Source organism: Erinaceus europaeus, chromosome 6, assembly GCF_950295315.1.
Source record: "Erinaceus europaeus chromosome 6, mEriEur2.1, whole genome shotgun sequence".
Taxonomy (NCBI): Eukaryota; Metazoa; Chordata; class Mammalia; order Eulipotyphla; family Erinaceidae; genus Erinaceus; species Erinaceus europaeus.
Window position 1 is genome coordinate 35,506,435 of NC_080167.1, and position 21,189 is coordinate 35,527,623.

A 21,189-nucleotide genomic window follows, 5' to 3' on the forward strand; every position below is an offset into this window, starting at 1 on the left:
TCAGTTGCTTTAGATGCTACAGTATTCCTTGTTTCTAGAGAAATCCTAGTGTTGGCCTGATGTAGTAGATAAAGTGATGGACTTATGAGCATGAGGTTCTAAGTTTTAATCTCTGATACTGTATGTGCCAGAGTGTTTCTCTGGTTCTATTATTAAATAAATAAATAAATCTTAAAAATTCCTAGGGGCAGAGGTTAGCTCACCTGGCTGATTTCATCATGAGTGATCATCATGTTTTGATTCTAGAATTGAGTCCTAGCACTACAGAGAGTACCATGGCACTGGGGAGAAGTTCCAGTGCTTTGGTGTCTTTCCCTCTCTGTTTAGCTCTGTACCTCAAATAAAAAGAATGAAAAAGTTGCTTCAGAAGTGGTGAAACCATGCAAGTGTGAGGCCATGGCACCACCAAAACATGAACAACCCTCCCAAACAAACCAAAGAAACATCTTAACAAGATTATGACTCCCACAAGTGTTATCTATGATAAAGGCAGATACATTATTGCTTCAAGATTAATACAGTACTAGCTTTGGCAGTATACATACTAAAACTAGAATGATCCAGAGAAGACTAGCAAACCCCTGTGCAAAGATGATGCTCAAAGTCATGCATATTAAAAAATAAAAAAAATCAATACAGAATGATAAGGATCAAAAGAAGACCTAGGCATTTGAAAATAGTAACCCTGAAATGTACAGTTATCAACAAATTAATCACACTCTGACATCAGTTATAATTTGCTTGTGTCCAAAAGGGAATAAAGATGAAGTTTTAGTTTTTTTTTTTCCTGGTCATCACTGCTCTGGGATGACTTCTTTTTCATCTACAGAGAGACAAAGACAAAGAGGGAGAGAGAAAGAATAAAAGAAACCAGAGTACTGAAGTTTTGCCTTATGCAGCAGGGTCAGCAAAGTAGCACACTATCAAAGTGAGCCTTTTCTTTTTTGCCTCCTGGGTTATCCCTGGGGCCCAGTGCCTGAACTATGAATCCACTGGTCCTGGAGGCTATTTTTTCCCCTTTTGTTGCCCTTGCTTATCATTGTTATTGTTATTATTGTTGTTACTGCTGTCGTTAAATAGGTCAGAGAGAAGCCAAGAGAGGATGGGAAGACAGAAAGGGGCAGAGGAAGATAGACACCTGCAGGCCTGTTTCACTGCTTGTGAAGTGATCCCCCTTGCAGGTGGGGAGCGGGGGGATTGAACTGGGATCCTTACGCTGGTCCTTGCACTTCCCACTATGTGTGCTTAACCCACTGTGCTACTGCCTGGCCCCAAGATGAAATTTAAAAGTGTAAGTTTCTAGAGGGTCTCTAATATTTTCCCAAGTAAAAAAAAAAAAAAAAAAAAAAAAAAAAATTGCTTGAACAAAGTCTAGTGACTCATACAATTCTTGGAAATGAAATAAATTCCTATGGGGGGGAGAGGATACTAATAGTACTGAGGGAGTAAATTTCCTAAGACCTCTTCCCTAAAGTACACTATGTCTAATATTTATTTATTTTTCTGTTGTCCAGGAGATGACACAGTGGAGAAGGCACTGGATTTTTAGGCATGGAGTCTTAAGTTGATCTCCATCAGTGAATGTGCCAGAATATTCTGGTTCTCTCTTACCCACCAACATCTCAATACATATAAACTAAACATGAAATAATTTCCCCTTCATTCTCTCACAAACTCAAAACTATAGCTATATTAATCCTGGAATTCACAATGAAGGAAAGTAGATTGTAATTAAGAGGCAGAAGAGGAGTAAGGTATAGTTTGTTAAAAGCTGTTTTTGTTAGCTTAGAAAAACATCATATTCAATAAATAGTCTTAGGCTCTTGTATATAAAAAGGTATCACTTCAACTTCTATTTGAAAACTCTGAAGTGCAAAATAAAATTAACACCTCCAATATTTTAAGAGAAAACAAACACAGATATATAAATATTCAAAAATTGGTTATTCCAGTCAGTCACTCAACATTAAAAATAAAAAGCATTTGGGAGCTTAAGGTCATGAGTTTAACAAGAATATTAGTAATTTTCCTTTCCAAAGACGTTACAACATTTAAAAATTTCAAGAGTGACTCATTGCTCATAAGAAGTTTATATAACAACTGTGGAAACAAACAAAGACCCGATGAATTACATTAAGATTCTTTGGAGAGTAGGGCACCAAAGTAAAAACCCTATGGTGAGGGGGAGGGTGGACATTCAGCTTCCCGGAGCAGTGGTGGGGGGTGGGTGGGATAGGACACAGTCTTTTGGTGGTGGGAATGGTGTTTATGTACACTCCTAGTAAAGTGTAGTCATATAAACCACTATTTAATTAATCTGAGAGGGGAAAAATTGATCATATATCCCAAATTTTTTAAAACACAGACTGTGTCTTTTTAATACATAGGCTGAGTCTTTGATATGCTGACTCTCTCAAAAGTCTAGACCAGGGAGAACAGAAGCAACCAGTAGCACAGCTATATACAAGATGCTGGGTATTATACAGCAAACCCTAACAAAGGGACTTTTCAAAGTTAACCCAACTGCCAAATAATGTGATGATAACAATAAGTATCCATTGTCTTCTTGAATCCTAAGACAGCAGGAACCTCACATCTACACTACAGAGCCTATATTTCCCCCAGTCCTGGAACCTTAGGGCGGGGCCCACTTTCCTGCATGCTTCTCTCAGTTCAAATCAAATAATATTGCATCTGCCGATCGCAACCTAATCAATGCAAAGAGTGCCACCCCAGCATGCTTCACTTCAGACTGTGTCCAGAGACTCCACATGTAGAATGACCACCATTTAGTTTCATCACTCGGGTGAGATTTTTCCTTTCATAGTATTCTCTAATTCCATCCCAGGTGGTCCACTCCCCAATAAAGACCCCAAACCTAGATATAGACCCGGTCCCCTGAGATAGAGCATATGTTCACACGTGTCCATAAACCAGGGCAAAATATATAACTGAAAGCAGAAGTACAAAAGAGTCTGCAGTGAGTACCCCTCAACACTTCATCTGCACTATTCCAGCCTTTAGGTCCTTGATTGTTCAACAATTTGTTTGGCTTTGTATATTAACTCTCTTTTCAGCCACCAGGTTCTGGATGCCAGCATGATGCCAACCAGACTTCCCTGGACTGACGACCCCACCAATGTGTACTGGAGCCCCACTTCCCCAGAGACCCACCCTACTAGGGAAAGAGAGAGGAAGACTGGGATTATGGATCGACCAGTCAACGCCCATGTTCAGCGGGGAAGCAATTACAGAAGCTAGACCTTCTACCTTCTGCAACCCACAACGACCCTGGGTCCATACTCCCAGAGGGATCGAGAATGGGAAAGCTATCAGGGGAGAGGATGGGATAGGGAGATTGGGTGGTGGGAATTGTGTGGAGTTGTAAGCCTCCTATCCTACGGTTTTGTTAATGTCTCCTTTCTTAAATAAATAAAAAAAAAATTCTTTGGAAAACTTATTGAATTGAAGGTCACATTACTATCTCTGAGGATTAAGGTCTTTTGGAGCAGGCAGTTAATCGAAGAGGACCTTTACCACCTTAGTGGGGACCTAACTAGTGTACTGACAGGGTACAGTGGGAATCAAAAGGACACCTTCTAGGGGTCTTAATTGTGCTGAGTCTATAGCAAAGTGTCTGGCTGACTCTGTAGACCAAGAAATGGGGAAACCAGAGGGTTCTGTTGGTTATCACTATCAGCTCTTTGCCAGGACCACAGCTGAAAATAACCCAGCCATGTTTTCTTCTGTGGCTCTACCCAGACCCACAAGGTCCTCAGCACAACCAGCTGAAACTTGGAATACATATGGCTCAGGATCGAATTCTCCCATTTCTCTCATGACAGCAGGGCCTAAAACTCCATACAATTTTGACCCCATAGTAAATGGGCATTTCTCAAAATGGAATTCTTAAGGTTGAAAAGAAGAATAGATATAATCTCTTTTTTTACATTGCTCAGCTCTGGTCTATGGTGGTTTGGGGGATGAACTTGGGACCTGTGAGCCTCAGGCATGAGAGTCTGTTTGCATAACCTTTATGCTATTTCCCCCAACGAAAGGAATAAGACTTTTTTTTTTGAAAGGCAGTGGGAAGGGTGTGCCAGAGTCAAGCTTTCTTTAGAGACAGACCAACCCAGTGGGAGAGCCTCCAGAGTTGAAACATACTCCACTGTGTAACTACTGCAATGCTGTATGCCTGAAGCTTGAATCTGGGCGGTGAACACAGATAAGCAAGCAAATGTCTTACTTACCAAGTCAGCTTTCTCATCAGACAGCATCTATGGTACTTTCATTATAGCATTATTCCCTTTGAGGGGACAGAATTTGCCACTACCAAGCCTGGGAGATAAAGTCATCCTCAGCTTTTCCTTTTTCTCATTACCTACATTAATTATGTAGCTGAGCATTTATTTATTTCCACTACCCTACTTTATTTATTTTTATTACCACCAAAGTTATCACTGGGGCTCTGCCAGGTGCTAGCAGTATGAATCCATGGCTTCTGGTTCCACTTTTTTCATTTTCCTTCTTCCTTCCTTTCTCTTTCTTTCTTTTTCTTCTACTTCTTTTTAAATTTTTTCTTTTTATTTGACAGAACAAAGAGAAATTGAGAGGAAAGGGGAGATAGAGATGGAGAGAAACCAACATCACTGGTCACTTCTATCGGGAACATCATCGTTAACCCTCTTGTGGGCCTTCCCAGGACCTTGCCCTCACCATAAAGCAGCAATGGAAGGGACTGTCCCAGTCTCTGAAGGGAGGCTGGGTATCCTGCCCTGCCACTCGAAGAAGACTGGTCCTGAAATGAGGGCATCATTCAGTGTTCCATCTGTGATCATGAACTGCAAGCTCAGACCAACAGGGACTCAGAGCTTCCACAGGCTCCTGTGCTAAATATAAATATATATATGGGCCCTGGGTCAGATGGGTGGGGTAAACAGTTAATTTTATTCACAGATCCCCCCAAGAATGGGAGCTACTCTCTGCCTTAATCCAATTTTCTATCCCTTTTCTCTACTTAGACACTATCTTCTCAGACAAAATTTTTGTTCAACTCCACGTTAGCTATCAAACTCAGCAAAAAACTATGGTAGTCGTGAGCTTCTAGGAACATGCCTGAAATTGACTTTCTAACTTCTTTCCACCCGAAGATCCCTGTTCTCATCTGCTCTACTCCTACTTTTTGGTTCCTGTCCATTAATCATTTTGCCCGGCTTTATATCTTGCTGCCTTTTAGCCACCAAGTTGCAGACGCTATCATGATTCCATCCTAACTTCTCCAGACAATCTCCCCAATGTGTCTTGGTACCTCACTGCTCCAGAGCCCTACACCACTAGGGAAAGACAAAAACAGCCTGGTGGAATGGAATAACCTGCCAATGCCCATGTCTAGCAGAGAAGCAGTTAAAGAAGACAGAACTCCACCATCTGCACCTCAAAATAATTTAATCCATACTCCCATTGGAGGGGAAATGATAGGGGGAAGATAGCCAGAGGGCTCAGAACTTCAATTCCATCAGGAACTGGAGAGAAAAGAGGCAAAAGGGAGGGATATTTGGATGTAGCAATAGGTGTATGCTTTAGAAAGCAAGAAAAGATGGGACCTTAAAAAAGGGGGAAGGTAAAAAAGAAAAAAAGGGGGGTGAACAAATATATAGAAGTAGTTGTAGAAATTATAGTTAACCGATATCTGCAACCTTGGGAGAACTGCTGTAGCTTATAGTGCAGGGATTGGGCATCCAGAACTCTGGTGGTGGGAACAGTGAGGAGCTGTACCCGTTATCTTGTAATTTTGTAAATCAATATTAAATCACTAATAAACAAATAAATAAAATCCCTAAAAAAAAAAAAAAAAAGGGAGAGAAAAAGATAAGACACCTGCAGACCTACTTCACCACTCATGAAATGTTCTCCCTGCAGGCAGCGAGTGTGTATGTGGGGGGTTTGAACCTGGATTCTTGAGCATGGTGATACGGTGCTACTAACCTAGGTTTGTACATATGCTCTTGCATAGACAGTGTACCACAGTGTTTCCTGCCTTACTTCTCCCTCCCAACTGCAGTCATATTTAATTTCTTTCACTTCCTGGGACTCATTAGGGTTATTCTTCATTTCTGGGTCTTCAACTACAAGACTGATTGACAGAGCCAGTTTTCACTGGTAGCTAGGATAGGTTTTTAAAAAATTAATTTTAGACCAATATTGTAATTTTATATCTAATGTATATAAATGAGCTATTTTTGTCAGCTCTTGAATTCAGTATTATCAAGGCTAATAAAGTATGTAGGGAGGTCCCAACCTTCCCCAGGAAATTTACCCCCCCATGAGGCTCAAATGATTTGCAAGAAAAAGAAACTGGTAACTCAAATATATTTACAGTAAAAAAAGTAGTTTGGGGGAGTCGGGCAGTAGTGCAGCAGGTTAACTGCAGGTGGTTTAAAGCACAAGGACCAGCGTTAAGGGTCCTGGTTCAAGCCCCTGGCTCTCCACCTGCAGGGTAGTTGCTTCACAAGCGGTGAAGCAGGTTTACAGGTGTCTATCTTTCTCTCCCCCTGTCTTCCCTTCTCTCTCCATTTCTCTCTGTCCTATCCAACAACGATGTCAATAACAACAACAATAATAACCACAACAGTAAAAAACAAGGGCAACAAAGGGAATAAATATTAAAAAAGGACACTATAACATTCTAGACATCAATGTTCTGTACATTGAAATTTTTAGATTTTTACTTAACATAACAAGCTCCTCTTAATTATACTGTTTTAGTTAGAAGAAACAAAAATTCAAAGTTGTGACCCAGGAAACAAGAACTGAAAAAGAAAGGGTTAATTTGTGTACCCAATATTCTTGATATCCTTACCAACAAATGGAAGTGAACGGGTGGTATTTATTTCTTTATTGCTAGCAGAGCTGGGGCTTGGTATATGCACTATGAATCTACTGATTCCTGTGTGAGAGAGAGACAGGGAGAGAGAGAGAGAGAGAGAATATAAAGTTTTTCCTTTATTTGATATGGGGTGAGGTGGAGAAAAAGAGAGAAAGGGAAAGAGGGAGAGAAGGGGCAAGAGGCACGACACACCTGCAGCACTGTTGGGTAATGGACCAGGGAAGATATCTCATCATGCCAGGCTTGTATTTGCCATAAGGCTTTCACAACCCATGGCCTTATTATTGTGCATGGCCAGCAGATACTTCCCGAAACACCTAGAGGTGTCAATGGGGCCAAAGCTCCAGGCCACAGCTAGTTTGATACCTGATTTGAATGAAGGGGCACTTGACATGCTGATATTGTAGTCATAAATCTGTTGAGCTTCTCCTTAAGCATGTTAGTTAAGACAGAACTTTAAACAAAAGTATGTTAGTTTAAAAGAGACTCTACCATGGCTGACTTATGCAGATTGTCCTATCCCATCTTGTTCCCCTTAAATACCATCTGTTCTCTTAAACAAATCACTGTCTTTCTTGCTGACTTAAGCTATTTTAGAATTCCTTTGATGTACCTTGTAACTAACTAATAAAAGGCAAGAGGCTCAGTGCTATATGGTTTGCTGTCTTCCTAGAAGATGGCAAACATGTAAGACATATCAGGCCCCACAATTCCAGACATAAATATAAATCCTTTTTTTTAAAATATTTTTTATATTTATTTTTATTTATTCCCTTTTGTTGCCCTTGTTGTTTTATTGTTGTAGTTATTATTGTTGTCATTGTTGTTGGATAGAACAGAGAGAAATGGAGAGGGGAGGGGGAAGACAGAGAGAGGGAGAGAAAGACAGACACCTGCAGACCTGTTTCACCGCTTGTGAAGCGACACCCCTGCAGGTGGGGAGCCAGGGCTTGAACCAGGATCCTTATGCGGGTCCTTGTGCTTAGCGCCACCTGCACTTAACCTGCTGCACTATAAATATAAATAAATATAAATATAATTATAATTATAATAAATATATAAATATAAATATATAAATATAAATATAAATCCTATGTGGAGGCTGAAGTCATGAAGAATCAAAAGAGCAAACCCACATAGCACTGTTCCACTACTTGTGCATCTTCCCTTGCTGCAGGTGAAGACTGGGTGTTTGAATCTGGATCCTAATGCATGGTAATTAGACATGCCACTTCCTGGCCCTGACTTTGGTGACCTGAAACTCAGTCTCCCAGCCCCTTTTAAATGACCATTCCCAAAGAAACAAAGAGCACTTTACTGATAGATGGTTTAAATATCAAATACACTTCTTGAGTACTTTTCAAGGTGGGCTATGGGAATCTTCTGGGGTACATTAAGTCAGGGGAACTACACTACCTTTAGAAAGACTGACAGGGAGTTGGGCGGTAGCGCAGCAGGTTAAGCGCAAGGATTGGCATAAGGATCCCAGTTTGAGCCCCAGGCTCCCCACCTGCAGGGGAGTCACTTCACAAGCAGTGAAGCAGGTCTGCAGGTGTCTATCTTTCTCTCCACCTGTCTTCCCCTCCTCTCTCCATTTCTCTCTGTCCTATGCAACAACAATGATATCAATAGCAACAACAATAAAACAACAAGGGCAAAAAAAGGGACTAAATTAAAAAAAAAAACCTAATTTTTTTAAAAGACTGACAATGCCTATTGTTTGTAGTAGAGGTGAAAATCAGTATTCTCATTTATTGCTGATGAGACTAGTTGCTACAACTTTCCATGGTAAAAGAGACAATACTTACACAAATCAAAATGCAGAACCTCTGACCCAGTAACCCTATTTGTTTTTATTTGTATCTCTACTCTCTCTCTCTCTGTAAATCTTAGTATTAGTTAATGATCTTTAAATTTAGCAATGTTCCTTATATATCTGATAATAGATAATGACTATTCATTAATAATGCTCAATTAATGTTAAAATAGATTTTGCCCCCCCGATATAATGAGGAAAGTAAAGAAGTTCATTTGCTCTAGATATATTATGTTGGGCAAGGGAGATAGCATAAAGGTTATGCAAAGAATTAGATGCCTGAGGCTCTGAAGTTCCTGGTTCAGTCACTCTTCACTACCATAAGGCAGAGCTGAGGAGTGCTCTGGTAAAAAAAATAATAATCAAAATCAAAATCAAATCTAAGCCATTTGAGTCTAGCCTAGCTTCCACCACAGTGGAGAAAGTTTTGGTGCTGTAGTGTCTTTCTATATCACTCTGTCTGAAAAAGTCAACCTGGAGCAGTGAAGCATGGCAAATAAGAAAAAAATAAATTCATACCTCCTCCTCCTCCAGAATATCACAAGCTAAGTGGATGCGGGACACGTCAACTTGATGGGGTTCTGCTTTTAACTTCTTGGATCGTAAACTCCACAGTTTAATAGAGGAGTTGTCAAACCCAGCAGCAAGCAGCTTGCTATCAGGAGAGATTTCTGCAGTGTTCAACAGCTGTTCTGTATTATAGAAGGCATAGAAACAGATGGTAGTGAGGGAAGGAGGACCATCCTTGACACGTTTAATACTCTCCTGCAAGACCTCTAGTGCAGCCTCGTTCTGTAGAATAGGAGTGGGCATGTCCGTAGCCTCTATGCCATTACCCTCACTTTTTGAGCAGTTGCTGCTGGCATAGAGTTGGTAGTCTGTTCTCTTGGCAGGTTGTACATCTATATGGATATGCAGGGTAAGGACTTTGCACAAGGCTATGTTGTTGTCACTTTGGAGGTAGCGGATAAGGTAGTTGTAGCTGTCTTCTTGGAGACGGACCACATACTTATTGTCTAGGAATGCTCGAAGCTTGAAATTAGATAGGATGTCCTGAATTGTTTGAGTGGTCTGTAGCTGCTCAATGACATCCTTCTGGCTAGCATTCTGCAGAAACATTCCATGGAAGCGGCTATAAAAACTTTCCACTGTGCTCTTCGGACTATTCTGGACCAGATGGAGATGGAGGTAGACAAATAGAGGATAGAGGAGAGGCATCACTTCATGGCTATGCTGGGAATCAGAATCTACAATAAAAAAAAGTGAGAGATTTATAATTGGTATAATCTCAAAGAATCATGTGACTTTCCTAGGGAATTCACTATCACTTAACATTTTACCAGGACCCTATACTCTAAGGTTCACTGATTGAAATGGAAGTCTAACACAGAATTCTAGAAACACAAAGTCCAAGACTTTTGGCTGAAGGAAGATCATAGACTCTGGAATCCAGCAAATATGGATTTGGGGTTGGAAGTTAAACGGGCAAAGGCGGAGGCTACTACTATGCTAGCTGGAGTTACTTCTTCTTCTTCTAGCGTTTGCCCTTCTTCCGTAGCCAGTCAACAGCGTCAGGTTGAGCCTGATATAAAGTTTTGAGACCTCCTTTGAATCTGGAGAGGTGGCAGTCGTTGACTATGTGGGTTATAGTCTGTCTGTAGCCGCAGGGGCAGTTTGGGTCGTCTCTGGCTCCCCAGCGATGGAACATAGCGGCGCACCAGCCGTGGCCTGTTCGATAGCGATTGAGGAGGGCCCAATCATAACGTGCTAGGTCAAAGCTGGGTTGACGCTTGCAGGGGTCTGTGATGAGGTGTTTGTTCTTTACCTCAGCTGACTGCCAACTCTGTTTCCAAGAGTCTGGAACAGAGAAGTTCAGTGTAGTCATAGGGGACCAGATTGGGTGACGAGACGTCAAGCGTTGAACAGGGTGGGCGAAGATATCCGCGTATATTGGCAGGTCCGGTTGAGCGTAGACGTGGGAAATGAACTTAGATGATGCCGCATCCCGACGAATATCTGGCAGGGCGATGTTGCTAAGGACTGGCAGCCATGGAACTGGGGTGGAATGGATGGTTCCAGAAATTATCCTCATGGAGGAATATAATTTGGAATCGACCAAGTGGACATGGGGGCTACGGAACCATACTGGGGCACAGTATTCTGCAGTGGAATAGCATAATGCCAGGGATGATGATCATAGTGTGGAAGCGCTCGCGCCCCATGAGGAGCTAGCCAGTCTTGCAATGATGTTATTCCTCACGCCCACCTTTGCTGCAGTTTTTATGAGATGTTTGTGAAATGACAGAGTGCGATCGAGAGTAACGCCAAGATAGACTGGCTGGGAGTTACTGATCCTGACTAACAAGAGAAAACTGAACTGCTACTCTACAAGGAACATAAAGAAGAGAATATATGCACTTGAGAAGTCTTAGAACTGTTCTTAGTATTACTATGCCTTGTGATTAAGGTTAGGGAAAGCCAAAATTAATTCAGGCAGGATGAATAATGATGTAGATTCTTCTGACCCAGGACTGAATGTCTGGGTCACTTCACTAGATTAAGAGCCAGGAACAAATGAAGTGTATACTGAAGACAAAGAGAATACAGAATGGTTGAAGGAAAGAAGACAGTTAAAACACTGGTTATGACTATATGATCAGTTACAGAAATGAGGTCTATAATTGTCAAGACTTTTACTCCTTATTTTGTTATGATTATGTATATATATACATCTTTATAATAAAAAATAATTTTTCCTTCTTTATCCTCTTATACATTCCCAGACTGCACTAGTGGTAAACAAGAGTGCTACAGCCTTATACATAAGTATCTTTCATATCTCCCTGCAAGATTTATTATCCCTTAAGAATTTAATTTGTTGGGAGTCAGGCTGTAGTGCAGCAGGTTAAGTGCAGGTGGCACAAAGCACAAGGACCGACATAAGGATCCCGATTCAAGCCCCAGCTCCGCACCTGCAGGGGAGTCGCTTCACAAGAGGTGAAGCAGGTCTGCAGGTGTCTTTCACTCCCTCTCTCTGTCTTCCCGTCCTCTCTCCATTTCTCTCTGTCCTACCCAACGACAATGACAACAATAATAACAACAATAAAACAAGGGCAACAAAAGAAAATAAATATAAAAAAAAGAATTTAATTTGTACCTCCATGAACTGATGTTGACCTTTTTTAAAAAATCATTATGTATATCCCTCTCTATCTCCTTCTCCCCTCTCAATGTTCTAGCTAATAAAATGGGGGGGGCAGAAAATGGTGGCCAGAAGTGGTGGATTCTTAGTGCGGCCACCAAGCCCGAGTGGTAATACCGGTGGCAAAATAAATAATAAGAAGTTATAGTACATATACTCAACTGAGTACTATTCAGCAATTTAAAAAGATAATATTGTGTCATTTGGGACAAAATGGGTGAAACTGGAGGTTATTATGTTTAATGAAGTAAGGACAACTACCAGATGATTTCACTCATAAATGAAATATAGAGAATTAAAACACATGAAATTGAAAAAAAAAATTCAACCCTTATTTAAAACCTTGGGTGAGTTATGATGGTTATTGTTGGGGAGCTGGGGGCATGCACACAACTCTGGTGATAGAAGCAGCATGGAACTATACCTCTATTATCGTATATAAACAAAAGTCCCATAGAGGCTAACTCTATTTTTAAAAGGTGATCAAGTTGGGATCAGGCAGTAGTATCCCAGTAGAGCACACACATTATGATGCATGAAGACCCAGGTTTGAATTCCTGGTCACCATCCACAGGGAGAAGCTTTATTAGAAGTGAAGCAGTGCTGTAGAGTGTCTCCCATTCTCTCCCCACCCCAATCACTTTTTATCAATCAATAAACAAAAAAACCAAAAGCCTACAACTTTTAATATTTTTGTTTTGTTGATCCATATAATATATATAATATTGGAAGAGGGGAAAAGACCATTTTGAGATATACATGTGTAAGGTGATCAAATTCTGACACTAGGCTTAAACTGTTCAAAGAGCTGTAAAAAAATAATCTGTATATACAGTTTTATTGTATCAGTTACCTACAACCCTGTCACATATAGATCAAAGCCATTTGGCCCTGTCAGTATCTAAGATATATTGATTACCAGATACCTCTGAAGGGCAGAAAGCATAGTGAAGTCAAGTATATTACTGTAGAAGCTAACCAATGGATTTTCAGAGAAACAAACCTCCAATTAACTTGATTGTAATAATAATTAACTAGGGGGGCTGGTGGTAGTGCACTAGGTTAAGTGCACATAGTATGAAGTGCAAGGATTGGCACAAAGATATGGGTTTGAGCCTCTGGCTTCCCAGTGTAGGGATGTCACTTCACAAGCGGTGAAGCAGGTCTAACAGGTGTCTATCTTTCGCTCTCCCCTCAATTTCTGTGTTGTATCCAACAAAAAGAAAGAAAGGAAAAAAAAGGCCACCAGGAGCAGTGGTTACAAGCTGGAGATGCTATCATGATTCCACCCTGATCTTCCTGGGCAGACAACCTCACCAATGTGTCCTGGAACCTCACTTCTCCAGAGTCCTAGGGAAAGGTAGAAACAGGTTGGGGGTATGGATCTATCTGCCAAAACCCAAGTCCAAAAGAGAAGTAATAAGCCAGACATTCCACCTTCTGCACCCCAAAATGAATTTTGGTCCATACTCCCAGAGGAATAAAGAAATGGGAAGTTTCCAATGGAGAGGATGGGACATAGAATTCTGGTGGTGGGAACTGTAGAGAATTACACTCTTGTTATCTTACAATATTGTTCATTACTAAATCACTAATAATAAAAAAAGAAAAACAGATGGACTAAATAAATAATAAACTTTTGGTTTCTACAAGGAAAGGGGTAAGACTGAGGTGAGGTGAAGCTTGTGTAAATTAGGACACAAGGAAGCACATATTGATTTTCAATGATCAGACCAGAAACATATATAAAGCTTTAACGCAGTACTTAAAGAACATAAAAAGAGGGTTGGGCAGTGGTGCACCTAGTTAAGTGCACAGATTCAAGTCCCTGTCCCTTCTTGCAGGGGAAAAAGCTTCACTGTAGGGAAATTGTGAGGATGTGGTTGAGCTTGGCAGGACTTGACTTGAAGGGACATCCATCCTGTCAGTCTCTCTCTCTCTACTGAGAGGTCGAGGGATGAGGGACACAACTCCCCAAGGTTTGCCCTGTATTATCAGACTCCCTGCCACACAAAGCACCCTGCATTCCTGATACTGTGGCCTGCTCCCTTACTATTTACATAATCATTGTTTTGCCTGAAAGATCCCCACCCATTCCATTCCTCTGATCTATCTTCTTTCTACCCTCAAGATCCTCCCTGCCTGCAGGGTATTATTAATCCTATCAGTTAAAACCTCGCAACAGTTGCTAAGGAAGTTCCTACCTTTCCCAGCCCCCTTCTGCCTTTCTCCACCCCTTTCCAAACCATGTCAAGCCATTTCCATTTCCAATTTGTTACTTTCGGGTCCGACTCTTAAAAGCCTTGGCTCTCTGATCAATAAAGAATTGAATCGCCACGGGGAGTTGGCAGTAGCACAGTGGGTTAAGTGCACGTGGTGTGAAGGGCAAGGACCAGCATATGGAACCAGGTTCGAGCCCCCCGCTCTCTATCTGCAGGGGAGTCACTTCACAGGCGGTGAAGCAGGTCTGCAGGTGTTTATCTTTCTCTCCCCCTGTCTTCCCCTCCTCTCTCCATTTCTCTTTGTCCTATCCAACAACAATGACATCAATTACAACAACAATAAGGGCAACAAAAGGGAATAAATAAATAAATAAATAAAATATTAAAAATAAAATTGAATTGCCTCGCCACCACGAGCTCTATTCCTGGGTCATCTCTCTCCCGTCGCTGAGTAGCAGCCCAGGCTGGCTCCTGTCGTGATCTCTCCAACCCAGAGAGTAAGTGTCCAAGAAGAGGCACCCAAACGCTAGCCCGGCACTTCACAAGTGGTGAAGTAGTGTTTGCAAGGGGCCTCTTTCTCCTTTCCCATTTAATTTCCCTGGCTCTATCTGATAAAAATAAAATAATAAATAAAATATTAAAGAAAGAAAAAGAAAAGCTAAATGATTGTCATCACTGTATGACTGGCTGTCTGCAAGAAATTCAGGATCAATGCTGGCAAATAAGGTGGGAAAAAAAATGAAACATAAATCTCAGTCCTTTGCAAACTTTGTGTTAAACTACCTGTGAGTACCTAATATCATTCACAGTAGATAAAAGGTTCCAAGAGGAAATATGCATTACTCCCCCCCACCTCCCTGGCCCTAACCTGGGCTTTGTCACTCTAGGCTGACTTTTTCAGATGGAGAAACAAAGAAGGACACACACACACACACACATATACCCATAGGACCCAAAGTCTCTTTCAGTGTGGTGAGGGTGGGGCTTGAACCTGGGTCACATGATTGGCAAAGCAAATGCATTACCTAGGTGAACCATTTTGCCAATATGCTTATTTTTTCCTTAGAAGGAAAGACTTCCTAGTGCTGAATACTCACCAGTGAGAAAATTTCGTAGTCGACCAAACTGTACTTCATATTGCTGAGGCTCTGCCTGGCAAGGGGCTGCAGACACAATATTGACACAACCAGATTCTGATTGAACTAAGGAGAAAAAGACAAAATAAGAGATAAATTAACCCAGTAAGTGACAGAATGTATGAGAGTGAGTACATATCAATAGAAATTGATAATTCGGGAGTTGGGTGGTAGCACAGTGGGTTAAGCACATGTGGCACAAAGTGCAAGGATCGGCGTGAGGATCCCAATTCGAGCCCCTGGCTCCCCACCTGCAGGGGAGTCGCTTCACAGGCAGTGAAGGAGGTGTGCAGGTTGTCTATCTTTCTCTTCCCCTCCTCTCTCCATTTCTCTCTGTCCTATCCAATAATGACAACATCAATAACAACAATAATAACTACAACAATAAAACAACAAGGGCAACAAAAGGGAATAAATAAATATTAAAAAAGAAAGAAAAAAACATTAAAAAAAGAAATTGATAATTCAGTATATTTTCAATGAATGTTAGGGCTTCTGGTTAAATATGACAGGCTAAGGACATGTACCTATTTTCCCTCCTTCCTGATACCCAAAAATCAACAGCAGAGGAATAAAAGGGTATAAAGTACAGGGTAAATAAGCCAAACCAGAAAGGCCAGGTATGCAAGTCACAAGAGACTTATGTAGAAACATTATACTCTATGACCTAAGCATGACTTTGAAGGAACTTTCTAAGACCAGCACCACTCAGAGAAGTGACTTCTCATTGCTCTTAACATGAGTTCTCCCACTCCAGTCTACTCACAGGAGCAGATTCCATAGTTACCTGTGAGATTGGTGGCCATCTCCTCAGCAGTCTGTGACAACCGCAGTCCTTGCTTCAGGGGACCATCTGAGTCCACATATTGCCGGCGTTTGAGGTAGCAGGACACTGCCATCTGAATCTGCTCGTTGCGCACTCGTTTCATGACCTAGATGGGTAGCAAGAAGGCACACAGGATACAGAACTTCAAGGTATCTGGGAAAATATCCAATCTAATTAGGACATCAAAGAAGGCTAAAATAATTAATAAGGAAAGATTATTCAAATGTCTAGTTAAGTGGCCTAGTTAAAATACAAAACAAAAATTTTAAATGATGGGCCTAGTGTTTTACCCCATTTCCCCAGTGAAACAGCCAATTTCAATTATAAAAAAATAGTAATATCATAGATAATAACATTCCATAGATTGCCCCAAACTCCATTTAATATCATGATTTTAATCCATTCCATGGATATTTATTAGAGATGCAAACAGAAAACAAGACTATTTGAATACCAAGGGCTTTTATTTCTCTTACTACTGTGAGAGAAATGTTAATTAGCAGTGAACTAGCCCCCCCCCAATAAGATAAACAAACAAACAAAAAACAGGCTGGGGACAGTACAGAGTCAAAGACGAGAAATTCAGAAATTCAATAAATTGAAAGGAAAATAAGGTTTGATATGGTTGAGATACAGTGATTCAATGAACAATTGAATTTTCTGATACTAAACTATCTTTTCACTATTTTGATGACTTATGCTTATTTTATTATGATTAAAAAAATGTTTATATTTATTTTCCCTTCTGTTGCCCTTGTTTCTCATTGTTGTTGTAGTTATTATTGTTGTTGTTGTTGATGTCATCATTTTTAGACAGGACAGAGAGAAATGGAGAGAGGAGGGAAAGACAGAGAGGAGGAGAGAAAGACAGACACCTGCAGACCTGCTTCACCGCCTGTGAAGGGACTCCCCTGCTGGTGGAGAGCCGGGGGCTCGAACTGTAATCCTTACGCTGGTCTTTGCACTTTACGCCACGTGCGCTTAACCCACTGCATTACCGTCCGACTCCCTATTATGATTTTTTTTAACACAAGGGTTCTAATACCTTTGCAAGGATTCCTGCTATTATAAGTATTTATCTATGGGATACTGATCTCTTAGCTGCCACACACGAGCTCAGCAGATGTCCTAAGCCATGTACAGTCAGCCAGAAAACAGCTTCATTCACTCACAGAATAGCAGGAGAAGATGCAGCAGCAATCCAGTTGAGGTTGAGTCCACAGACATGGAGATAAGCAAATTACCCAGGGAGTTCAAAGTAACGGTTACAGAATGTTCAATAAATTTGGGAGAAGAATAAAAGAGAATTTACAGGAGCCACATGGTAGCACACCGGTTAAGTGTTCACATTATAATGTACAAGGACCCAGGTTCAAGCCCCTGGTCCCTACCTGTAGAGGGAAACCTTTGTGAGTGGTCAAACAGGGCTGCAGGTGTTTCTTTCTCTTTCTCCATATTTCCCCTTCCCCTCAAAATTTTTTCTGTCTCTAAACAATAATAAATTTTAAAAAATATTTTAAGAAGATAAAATGTAGTTATCATTGATGTTGTCACTGTTGGATAGGACAGAGAGAAATGGAGAGAGGAGGGAAGACAGAGAGGGGGAGAGAAAGACACCTGCAGACCTGCTGCACCGCCTGTGAAGAGACTCCCTTGTAGGTGGGGAACTGGGATCCTTATGCCGGTCCTTGTGAAGGATCCCAGTTCTATCTCTCTATCTTCCCACTCTCAATTTCTGTCTCTATACAATAGTAAATAAAATAAACAAAACATTGAAAAAATTTTCCTAAATACACACAGCAATTCATACAATAGTTTCTCATGCCCAAGGTACCCGAAATCCCAAATTCAATTTCTGACAACACAGGTCAGAACTGAGCAGTGATATAGTCAAAAAAAAAAAAATTATAGTAGAGAGTTGGATGGGTGGTAGCGCAGTGGGTTAAGCACATGTGGCGCAAAGTGCAAGGACTAGGTAAGGATCTGGGTTCAAGCCCCCGGCTCCCCACCTGCTGGGGAGTCACTTCACAGGTGGTAAAGCAGGTCTGCAGGTGTCTATCTTTCTTTCCTCTTCTCTGTCTTCCCTTCCTCTCTCCATTTCTCTCTGTCCTATCCAACAATGATGACAAGAAGAATAACTACAACATAAAACAACAAAGGGCAACAAAAGGCAATAAATAAATATTTAAAAAATTATAGTAAACACATAAGAGATAAATGAGAAAGAATTCTAAATATACAATTAAAAGAAAAGCAACAAATCTCAAAAAAGAGAGAGAGGAAATATGAAGTCAACCAAAGAACAATTAAACATTATATACATAATAATCAAATACTACCAGGTATAAAAAGGATGTAAACTTGCCACTTGTGAAAATACAGATGGGACTAGATAGAGTAATATATACTTTAATTATTTGTGCAGAGACACCACCACCAGAGCTTCTCCCAGTACTGTGGAACTTACGTGGTGCTAGAACTTGAGCCACATGCATAGCAAGGCATGCATCTTATCCTTGATTTGGTTCTTCAACTTGACTACACAGGAATCTCCTGTCACTATGCATATAAATTTAGTCTCAAAGATACAGAGTCAATGTCATGTTTTGAGGGGAAAATGTAAATGATAGATTGTGACAGTACTCTCCTTACTCACTTTGGCCTCAAATCAGAACTACTCAATCTAGCCATTCTCCTCAATCTCTTCCAGCTTAGAAAGTTGCTTTTTGCTCAACAAATTGTTTGGCTTCATATGTTAACTCTCTTTTCAATCACCAGGTTCCAGATGCCACCAGGATGCTGGCTAGGCTTCCCTGGATTGAAGACCCCACCAATGTGTCCTGGAGCTCAGCTTCCCCAGAGTCACACCCTACTAGGGAAAGAGAGAGGCAGACTGGGGGTATGGACCAACCAGTCAACGCCCATGTTCAGCGGGGAAGCAATTACAGAAGCCAGACCTTCTACCTTCTGCATCCCTCAACGACCCTGGGTCCATGCTCCCAGAGGGATAGAGAATGGGAAAGCTATCAGGGGAGGGGGTGGGTTATGGGGATTGGGTGTTGGGAATTGTGTGGAGTTGTACCCCTCCTACCTTATGCTTTTGTTCACTAATCCTTTCTTAAATAAAAAATTAAAAAAAAAAAAAAAGGTAAGGAAGGAAGAAGGGGAAGAAAGGAGAGAAGAAAAGAAGTGCAAAAAAATATTGTTATGAAGTTGAAGATCTTATACATATAACACCTTTCACAGAGCTCTTACTGTGGTATTAGCTCATATTTATGATATCTTATGTACTAGCACTTATTTACTCATTTACTGACTTTTTTTTTTACATCTAAGTACCTTCTATCAATTCCCTTTTCTCTTTTCAGCTAGTAAAATATAATTTTTCTCTCAAAAAAAAAAAAAAGAAAGTTGCTTTTATTTTATTATTATTTTAAAACATTTTATTTTTATGGAACAGAGAGAGAGGGAGAGGGAGAGGGAGAGGGAGAAGGAGAGGGAGCAGGAGAGGGAGCAGGAGAGGGAGCGAGAGCGAGAGCGAGCAAACAGAGCCTAGTGCACATATAGTACAGCTGGGGGCTGAACCTGGGCCCAGAGGCATGGAAGTGTAGTATGATTCTACTATGTGATCTCCCTGGCCCTTAAAGCTCCTCCCACCCTCATTTTTTTGGTGGAGACACTGTTATAGATTGCTTTTTTTTATTGGGGGGGGGGAGAAGAAAGAGAGAGACAGACAGACACAGACTGACTGCAACAGCAGTTTCCTCTGGTGCCACAGCACTCTCTCTCCCAGGTAATGTAAGGATTGAACCTAAACTGCCCGCTGCAAGGCATGTGCCCTGTGTGGTGAGTTATTTCTCCAAGCCCATAAAGAAGCTTTTAATCTAACTTTAGAAGCTTAGTTTCCAAACTCTTCCAAAGCAGTTATATACCTTGTATTTTATCTGAGGCTTAAAACTTTTCCAGATTTCCCACTGCCAATTTCTTTTCATAGACATATATACATGTGTCAATGTGTGTTCCTTATTCCAAACTAGATGGGAGAGAGTAAGAGCACCTGATGGGAAACAAAGGTGCATGTGAAAGATTAATGGGAAGTAACAGAGAAAACAGACCTTGGAGTTACAATGTTTTTAAGGTGGGGCAATACATACAATCTGAAGAGGACAGAAAATATACAAGTTATACTGATTCTAATGAATGTACTCAACAGAGTTGGCCCAACTGACAATTATTTCTGAGTCTAAATCATTTATGACAGGGGATCTTCTCTGAGGATGTGCAATCAGTAAAGGATCTCAAGAGTGGGAATGTTGGCATTAATTCTGTTTTGCAGTCTCACTCAATTGAAATACCAGAGACGTGACCCAACCGACTTTACTGGATTAGAGTCTAGTGCATCTATGGTTTAAGGGAAGTATATAACAACAACAAAAAAGTTCTCCAGAGAAATCAGTTCCTTTTCCCAAATGATTAGTACAAAATACCATAAATGGACATATAAAACAACAACAAAAACAACTTAAGATAGACTTGTCTTTTTTCAAGCCATCAGTTTGGCTTTTTCCCATAATTATAAAATCTTTTAAATTCAAATTAGTGTGTCTAAATTAATCTTTAAAACTTAAAAAATTGCCATAAATTTCAATTTATGTAAGCTATCTTAACTTTTAGAAGTAAAAATAAAATGACCACATGCCTTTATTTTCATGTCACAAGAATATTTCTAGAAGCTAAAATGAGAGAGCCAACATATCTATTTCTCACCTATCAACAGTTGCTAAGTGTTCAACTGAAGCTCCAACAAAGCTGCTAATGTAATATCAGGTCATGATCATCTTTCTGTCTCAAAGTAACTATTGCGCAGGAAACAACATAGCAGTTACCCAAAAAGACTTTAGCTTCTGAGGCTCTGAGGTCTCAGGTTCAATTCCCAGTACCTCCATAAATCAGAGCTGAACAGTCTCTGTTCAACAATAAATAAATAAAGCACAGTGGTTATGCAAAGAGACTGTCATGCCTTTGGCTCCAAAGTCCCTTTCACCACCAAGCAGTACTCTGGTGAAAGAAAAATAAAGAAGATATTAATATTGGATTCCAA

General features: G+C 40.6%; 1 protein-coding gene and 1 non-coding gene across 4 annotated transcripts in view; one reads left to right on the forward strand and one right to left on the reverse strand.

Annotated features, from left to right (window-relative positions):
- Positions 1-21,189, reverse strand: part of TAF5L (TATA-box binding protein associated factor 5 like) — a 33,678-nt gene that overhangs the window by 4,926 nt on the left and 7,563 nt on the right. For all 3 annotated transcript variants that reach the window (XM_007538916.3, XM_060192025.1, XM_016195144.2), the window contains exons 2-4: positions 16,050-16,194; positions 15,224-15,328; positions 9,222-9,949 (exon numbers count right to left, since the gene is read on the reverse strand). In XM_007538916.3, coding sequence (XP_007538978.1) covers positions 9,222-9,949; positions 15,224-15,328; positions 16,050-16,191 — 975 coding nt within the window. In that variant the 5' untranslated portion in view covers positions 16,192-16,194. The remainder of the gene's footprint in view (positions 1-9,221; positions 9,950-15,223; positions 15,329-16,049; positions 16,195-21,189) is intronic.
- On the forward strand, positions 521-626 carry LOC132539158 (U6 spliceosomal RNA). The gene has a single exon (XR_009550460.1). It is a non-coding gene; the product is annotated as a U6 spliceosomal RNA (small nuclear RNA).